Raw genomic sequence first — 9,340 nt, 5'->3', positions numbered from 1 at the left:
ACATGATAATTGGTTCTATATAATTTTGTATCATCAGATACTTGGTAAATATCTTACTAATTATCAGCAAAATTACATACATGCTTTCAATATATAACTTTTAAAATATGTAATATTTTAGGGACATCTGGGTGGCTTAGTCAGTTAAGCATCTGCCTTCAGCTCAGGTCCTGGGATCCAGCTCCATACTCAGCGGGGAGCCTACTTCTCTCTCTCCCTGTTCCTGCTCTTTAGCTATTGCTGTCTTTCTCTCTCCAATAAATAAAATAGTTTTAAAAATTATATATATAATATTTTAATCCTTAAAATATTTTAAAATATTCAATCTATATTATTTAAGAATCTCTCTAGTAAATTTTAAGGATTATCTTTTTAACTTTCAGATTTAATTACCTCTATTTCCCCTTTGAATTTACTTCAAGGTGATTTTGATGTTTCACCTCCTATTTAAGAAAATGCCTGCATAAAATGCAAGTTTTATACTTTAATTTGTCCTTGATTATCTAGTAAGATAAGTAAGCCTTCATGACTTCAGTATTTCAAGGTTCAAAATATATGGCTTTTTAAGAACTACACAGTTCTCATTATTTCAGTGGTTGTGTCCTGCTTTTATTCTGCCCTCTATAATAATTATACTCAAAATTGCTATCATCAGGTTTAAAGTGACAACTACATGACTGTGCTAAATGTGTCCTCTTTCACTTTTCAACCAAGTTATCCATGAAGCAACATAGGAGGACATGATTTGGGAATTACATCACCATATGATTTTTTTTTTTCCCCTCAGTTCTGGAATTGGAGGCATGGACAAAATTCCATCAATTTTTAAGTCAGTGGGTCTATGTGGGGGCATGGTAGGAGAATGAAAGAATTTTCATTTACAGAAAATGAAATTTTCTATAAATATTGGCATGTCATATGCTCTCTTATCTAAAGAGCAAAAAGAAAACCAAAATCATTAACAACACCCAAAGGACACAACTATAGTCATCAGAGGAAGCTGACTATATTAATTTAACTTAGTTAAATTAATCCTCTGGCAAGGATAATTTTTTGAAAGTTTAAAAGCTGAAAATGCAAATAAGCAAAAGACAAATATTAGTCATAAGGTCCTTTTGACACAGTCTCTTCCTATGCCATATGACATAAATTATAATGAGAAACAGCCCATTTTATTGTTCTCAGGTTTCAGGTAGAAGTTACTTTGTATGAAAGCCTAAAGATTATTTTTGTCAAAGAGGCTCCAAGCATGTAAACATAACCTTGCCACCGTTTTTGTTCATTATAAGTGATTGGATTCAGTTTTTTATACCTATGACTGACCATGGTGATAACCAAACACATTTTTTCCTCTCATTTAGAACACTGTGTGGTAGGAATTCCTTATTTTCTAATAATATGTATTAATATACTATGCATTATATGAAGACTGCCAAAATTTTATACTTTGGCTTTCTTACATTATGCTAGCATAAAATTATGTTTACCACCCACTAGCTGTGTGACTATATTGCTTAAATAAGTTATGCTCCAGTTCCTTTATCTACAGTCAGAATATGCATTCTTCTGAAGAAAATATGGTACATTCTAAAATATAGATCAAGTTATAGGACACTAAACAAGTCTTAGAAAATTTAAGGAGATTCAAATATCATCTAGTATCTTTTCTTAACACAGTAGTATCAAACTAGAAACCAACAACATGAGGAAAACTGGAATACCTACAAACATGTGGAAACTAAATAACATAATTCTGAGCAACGAATAAATCAAGAAAGAAATGAAAGGGGAATCAAAGTTTACCTTGAAATCAATGAAAATGAAATCACAGCATACTAAAATCTATGAGATGCTAAAAACAAACAAGTTTGAGAGGGAAATTTATAGCAGTCACTACACATATTAAACTTAAAAATCTCAAAGAACCTAACTAAATGTCAAGAAGCTAGAAGAAAAAACAAAAACAAATTAAGCTCAAAGTTAGCATAAATAAGGGAAAAAAATCAGTGAAATCAAGATCAGAAAGTAATAGAAAAAATCAACAAAACTAACAACTAGTTTTTCAAAAAAAGTGAAAATGGTAAAAACACTAAAAAAAATAAAGACTCGAATCAGAAATGAAAGAGGAGAAATTATAATTGATACTACTGAAAAACAAAAACAAATGCAATAATCTAGAAGAAATGGATACTTTATTCGAATCATACAACCTACTAAGACTGAGCCAGGAAGAAATACAAAGTCTATCAGACCAATTAATATTAAGGACACTGCCAAAATCTATAAAGAACTTAGCAAACTCAACACCCAAAGAACAAAGAATCCAATCAAGAAATGGGCAGAGGACATGAACAGACATTTCTGCAAAGAAGACATCCAGATGGCCAACAGACACATGAAAAAGTGCTCCATATCACTCGGCATCAGGGAAATACAAATCAAAACCACCATGAGATATCACCTCACACCAGTCAGAATGGCTAAAATTAACAAGTCAGGAAATGACAGATGCTGGCGAGGATACGGAGAAAGGGGAACCCTCCTCCACTGTTGGTGGGAATGCAAGCTGGTGCAACCACTCTGGAAAACAGCATGGAGGTTCCTCAAAATGTTGAAAATAGAACTACCCTATGACCCAGCAATTGCACTGCTGGGTATTTACCCTAAAGATACAAACGTAGTGATCCGAAGGGGCACGTGCACCCGAATGTTTATAGCAGCAATGTCTACAATAGCCAAACTATGGAAAGAACCTAGATGTCCATCTACAGACGAATGGATAAAGAAGATGTGGTATATATACACAATGGAATACTATGCAGCCATCAAAAGAAATGAAATCTTGCCATTTGCGACGACGTGGATGGAACTAGAGGGTATCATGCTTAGCGAAATAAGTCAATCAGAGAAAGACAACTATCATATGATCTCCCTGATATGAGGGAGAGGAGATGCAACATGGGGGGTTGAGGGGGTAGGAGAAGAGTAACTGAAACAAGATGGGATTGGGAGGGAGACAAACCATAAGTGACTCTTAATCTCACAAAACAAACTGAGGGTTGATGGGGGGAGGGGGTTGGGTGAGGGGGTGGGGTTATGGATATTGGGGAGGGTATGTGCTATGGTGAGTGCTGTGAAGTGTGTAAACCTGGTGATTCGCAGACCTGTACCCCTGGGGATAAAAATATATGTTTATAAAGCTGTAAAGAAAAAAAAAAAAAGAAAAAAGAAAAAAGAAAGGATGAATACCCAAGTTTTGTAGCAACATGGACGGGACTGGAAGAGATTATGCTGAGTGAAATAAGTCAAGCAGAGAGAGTCAATTATCATATGGTTTCACTTATTTGTGGAGCATAACAAATAGCATGGAGGACAAGGGGAGATGGAGAGGAGAAGGGAGTTGAGGGAAATTGGAAGGGGAGGTGAACCATGAGAGACTATGGACTCTGAAAAACGATCTGAGAATTTTGAAGGGGTGGGGGGTGGGAGGTTGGGGGCACCAGGTGGTGGGTATTGTAGAGGGCACGGATTGCATGGAGCACTGGGTGTGGTGCAAAAATAATGAATACTGTTATGCTGAAAAAAATAAAAAATTAAAAAAAAAAATATTAAGGACACTGAATCAGTCATAAAAGTGTCCACAACCAAAGTAAAGGACCAGATGGTTTCATTGGTGAAGTCTACCAAAAATTCAAAGAAGAGGAGGAGGAGTCAAGATGGCGGAGAAGTAGCAGGCTGAGACTACTTCAAGTAGCAGGAGATGAGCTAGATAGCTTATCTAAAGATTGCAAACACCTACAAATCCAATGGGAGATTGAAGAGAAGAACAGCAATTCTAGAAACAGAAAATCAACCACTTTCTGAAAGGTAGGACTGGCAGAGAAGTGAATCCAAAGCGATGGGAAGATAGACCGCAGGGGGAGGGGCCGGCTCCCGGCAAGCAGCAGAGCAACAGAACACAAAATCAGGACTTTCAAAAGCCTGTTCGACTGAGGGACATCACTCCAGAGGCTTAACCGGGATGAAGCCCACGCAGGGTCAGCATGGCCTCAGGTCCCGCAGGGTCACAGAAGGATCTGGGGTGTCTGAGTGTCGCAGAGCATACAGGTATTAGAATGGGGAATGCAGACACAGGGCCTGCAATGAAGTTCCCACTGTTGGGGATAAGTTGTAAATGGAATAATTTAGTATGGTTTGTAGCTATTTTGATGACCACCTCGCCTGGATACTTTCCCATAACCACTCTGCTGGTTGCTATAATCACCATATCCATAGTAGTTGTTGTAACCAGTGTAGTCATATCCTCCATAACCACCATAACCTTGGCTGTTATATCCATAGTTGCCATAGCTTTGATTCCAATAGTTACTATATCCCTGGTTCCAGTTTTGACTGGAGCCACCACCTCTTCCATGAGCTCTTCCTGCAAATCCCCCTCTCGAGCCCCACTGCTGCTGCTGCTGGTACTGCTCCTTCGACATGGCTACTTTGATTTCACATTTACTAAGACCAACATTGTGGTATTTCTTTTCCATTATCTTCTTCACTGGTTCCTCTTCCTTAAAGGTAATAAAGCAGAATCCATGCCTCTTATTGGTCTTGTTGTCCATAGGGAGCTCTATGGATTCCACCTCACCAAAACCACCAAAGTACTCCCTTATTTTCTCTTCAGGTGTATCTGGAGAAAGGCCACCAACAAAAATTTTTTTAACAGGCTCTTTTGTTTTCATGGCTTTGGCCCTTTCAGGATCAATCACCTTCCCATTCAATTTATGTTCTTTCTGATCCATGACCTTATCTACACTCTCCGACTCTTTAAATAGCACAAAGCCAAAACCCCTTGATCGCCCTGTGATAGGATCTAACTTCAGAGTGCAGTCTACAACTTCACCAAATTTGGAGAAGTAGTCCTTCAGATCTTTCTTTGTAGTGTCCCAGCTAAGGCCTCCTATAAACATTTTCCATTCTTCCCGCTGTGCCGTCGCTGCTTCAGAGTGTCGTGGGGAGGAGTTTGAATGGCCTTCATCCTCCTCATTCTTGCTGGCGTCGATCTTCACCCCCTCCGACTCGGCAGTGCCCCCTTCGGTGCCTCCAGCCGTGGTGCCGCCCCCGGTCCCGGCGCCACTTCCCGCCGCCGCCGCTGCCGCCTGCGCCGCCGCCACCATGGCTCCCTCCTGCTCGCCTGCCGAGCCGCCTACCACCGCCGTTGCCGCTGCCGCCCCGTCCCCACCGAACTGCTCCTCCGACATCGTCTACTGCATCCGCCGCCACCGAGAGGACACCCGCCCCCGCCGCGAACCGAAACTAGCAGCAGAGCTAGAAACTAGCAGAAACTAGAGACAGAGCCGAGGAGTGAGCTCTCAGCTCGGGGTTACCTTGAACTGGTCGCAGGTTCGGTCAGCTCGGAGCGCGGCCAGAGGCCAGGGTGATGGGAGTAATTGGGTGCTGTTCTCTGAGGGCACACTGAGGAGTGGGGCCCCGGGCTCTCGACTCCTCCGGGCCAGAGACTGGGAGGCCACCATCTTCATTCCCATCCTCCAGAACTCTATGGAAAGCACTCAGGGAACAAAAGCTCCCGAAAGGAAAGCCGAGCAGATTACTCAGCCTGGCCCCTGGTAAGGGCGGTGCAATTCTGCCAGGGGCAAAGACACTTGAGAATGACTACAACAGGCCCTTCCCCCAGAATATCAACAAGAAATCTAGCCAGGACCAAGTTCACCTACCAAGGAGTGCAGTTTCAATACCAAGGAGAGTGGCGGAATTCCAGAGGAGGAGAAAGCAAAGCACGGAACTCATGGCTTTCTCCCCATGATTCTGTAGCCTTGCAGTTAATTTAATTTTGTTTTCTTTTTCAATTTTTTTTTCTCTTCTTCTGCCAATTTTTTTTAACTTTTACCCTTTTCTTTTTTTAACGTTTTTTAACTAGTTTATCTAATATATGTATATTTTTTCTTTTTTATATTTTTCCTTTATTCATTTTCTTTTTTTTAATTGTTCCTTTTTTTTTTTTCTTTCTGAACCTCTTTTTATCCACTTTCTCCCTCCTCACGATTTGGGATCTCTTCTGATTTGGTTAAAGCATATTTTCCTGGGGTTGTTGCCACCCTTTTAGTATTTTAATTGCTCCTTCATATACTCTTACCCGGACAAAATGACAAGGCAGAAAAATTCACCACAAAAAAAGAACAAGAGGCAGTACCAAAGGCTAGGCACCTAATCAATACAGACATTGGTAATATATCAGATCTAGAGTTCAGAATGACGATTCTCAAGGTTCTAGCCAGGCTCGAAAAAGGCATGGAAGATGCTAGAGAAACCCTCTTGGAAGATATAAAAGCCCTTTCTGGAGAAATAAAAGAACTAAAATCTAACCAAGTTGAAATCAAAAAAGCTATTAATGAGGTGCAATCAAAAATGGAGGCTCTCACTGCTAGGATAAATGAGGCAGAAGAAAGAATTTACAATACAGAAGACCAAATGACAGAGAATAAAGAAGCTGAGCAAAAGAGGGACAAACAGCTACTGGACCACGAGGGGAGAATTCGAGAGATAAGTGACACCATAAGACAAAACTACATTAGAATAATTGGGATTCCAGAAGAAGAAGAAAGAGAGAGGGGAGCAGAAGGTATATTGGAGAGAATTATTGGAGAGAATTTCTCCAATATGGCAAAGGAAACAAGCATCAAAATCCAGGAGGTACAGAGAATCCCCCTCAAAATCAATAAGAATAGGTCCATGCCCCATCACCTAATAGTAAAATTTACAAGTCTTAGTGACAAAGAGAAAATCCTGAAAGCAGCCCAGGAAAAAGTCTGTAATATACAATGGTAAAAATATTAGATTGGCAACAGAATTATCCACAGAGACCTGGCAGGCCAGAAAGAGCTGGCATGATATATTCAGAGCACGAAACGAGAAAAACATGCAGCCAAGAATGCTATATCCAGCTAGGCTATCATTGAAAACAGAAGGAGAGATAAAAAGCTTCCAGGACAAACAAAAACTGAAAGAATTTGCAAACACCAAACCAGCTCTACAGGAAACATTGAAAGGGGTCCTCTAAGCAAAGAGAGACCCTAAAAGTAGTAGATCAGAAAGGAACAGAGACAATATACAATAACAGTCACCTTACAGGCAATACAATGGCACTAAATTCATATATGTCAATAGTTACCCTGAGTGTTAATGGGCTAAATGCCCCAATCAAAAGACACAGGGTATCAAAAGGGATAAAAAAAAAAAAAAATCTATATGTCACCTACAAGAAACTCATTTTAAACCCGAGGCCACCTCCAGATTAAAAGTGAGGGGGTGGAAAAGAATTTACCATGTTAATGGACAACAGAAGAAAGCAGGAGTGGCAATCATTATATCAGATCAATTAGATTTTAAGCCAAAGACTAGAATAAGAGATGAGGAAGGACACTATATCATACTCAAAGGATCTGTCCAACAAGAAAATCTAACAATTTTAAATATCTATGCCCCTAACATGGGAGCAGCCAACTATATAAACCAATTAATAACAAAATCACAAAAACACATCGACAATAATACAATAATAGTAGGGGACTTTAACACTCCCCTCACTGAAAAGGACAGATCATCCAAGCAAAATATCAACAACGAAATAAAGGCCTTAAATGACACACTGGACCAGATGGACATCACAGATATATTCAGAACGTTTCATCCCAAAGCAACAGAATACACATTCTTCTCTAGTGCACATGGAACATTCTCCAGAATAGATCAAATCCTCGGTCCTAAATCAGGTCTCAACCAGTATCAAAAGCTTGGGATCATTCCCTGCATATTTTCAGACCACAATGCTCTGAAGCTAGAACTCAATCACAAGAGGAAATTTGGAAAGAACCCAAATACATGGAGACTACACTGCATCCTTCTAAAGAATGAATGGGTCAACCAGGAAATTAAAGAAGAATTGAAAAAATTCATGGAAACAAATGATAATGAAAACACAACGGTTCAGAATCTGTGGGACACAACAAAGGCAGTCCTGAGAGGAAAATATATAGTGGTACAAGCCTTTCTCAAGAAACAAGAAAGGTCTCAGGTACACAACCTAACCCTACACCTAAAGGAGCTGGAGAAAGAACAAGAAAGAAACCCTAAACCCAGCAGGAGATGAGAAATCATAAAGATTAGAGCAGAAATCAATGAAATAGAAACCAAAAAAACAATAGAACAAATCAACAAAACTAGGAGCTGGTTCTTTGAAAGAATTAATAAGATTGATAAACCCCTGGCCAGACTTATCAAAAAGAAAAGAGAAAGGACCCAAATAAATAAAATCATGAATGAAAGAGGAGAGATCACAACGAACACCAAAGAAATACAGACAATTATAAGAACATACTATGAGCAACTCTACGCCAACAAATTTGACAATCTGGAAGAAATGGATGCATTCCTAGAGACATATAAACTACCACAACTGAACCAGGAAGAAATAGAAAGCCTGAACAGACCCATAACCAGTAAGGAGATTGAAACAGTCATCAAAAATCTCCAAACAAACAAAAGCCCAGGGCCAGATGGCTTCCCGGGGGAATTCTACCAAACATTTAAAGAAGACTAATTCCTATTCTCCTGAAACTGTTCCAAAAAATAGAAATGGAAGGAAAACTTCCAAACTCATTTTATGAGGCCAGCATCACCTTGATCCCAAAACCAGACAAGGATCCAATCAAAAAAGAGAACTACAGACCAATATCCTTGATGAACACAGATGCAAAAATTCTCACCAAAATGCTAGCCAATAGGATTCAACAGTACATTAAAAGGATTATCCACCACGACCAAGTGGGATTTATTCCAGGGCTGCAAGGTTGGTTCAACATCCGCAAATCGATCAATGTGATACAACACATTAATAAAAGAAAGAACAAGAACCATATGATACTCTCCATAGATGCTGAAAAAGCATTTGACAAAGTACAGCATCCTTTCCTGATCAAAACTCTTCAAAGCATAGGGATAGAGGGCACATACCTCAATATTATCAAAGCCATCTATGAAAAACCCACCGCAAATATCATCCTCAATGGAGAAAAACTGAAAGCTTTTCCACTAAGGTCAGGAACACGGCAGGGATGTCCATTATCACCACTGCTATTCAACATAGTACTAGAAGTCCTAGCCTCAGCAGTCAGACAACAAAAGGAAATTAAAGGCATCCAAATCGGCAAAGAAGAAGTCAAACTATCACTCTTTGCAGATGATATGATACTATAGGTGGAAAACCCAAAAGACTCCACTCCAAAACTGCTAGAACTTGTACAGGAATTCAATCAAGTGTCAGGAGATAAAATCA

At 39.6% G+C, this 9,340-nt stretch overlaps 1 protein-coding gene across 1 annotated transcript; it reads right to left on the bottom strand.

Moving 5' to 3' along the window:
* Nucleotides 1–4,152: 4,152 nt before the first annotated feature.
* On the bottom strand, nt 4,153–5,249 carry LOC125093312 (heterogeneous nuclear ribonucleoprotein D0-like). Its single transcript, XM_047718304.1, has one exon. The coding sequence runs from the start codon at nt 5,247–5,249 to the stop codon at nt 4,185–4,187; it is 1,065 nt and encodes a 354-aa protein (XP_047574260.1). The 3' UTR covers nt 4,153–4,184.
* Nucleotides 5,250–9,340: the final 4,091 nt, after the last annotated feature.

Source organism: Lutra lutra, chromosome 2, assembly GCF_902655055.1.
Source record: "Lutra lutra chromosome 2, mLutLut1.2, whole genome shotgun sequence".
Taxonomy (NCBI): Eukaryota; Metazoa; Chordata; class Mammalia; order Carnivora; family Mustelidae; genus Lutra; species Lutra lutra.
The sequence above is the reverse complement of the archived record's forward strand: the minus strand, read 5'-3'. Positions and strand labels throughout refer to the sequence as shown.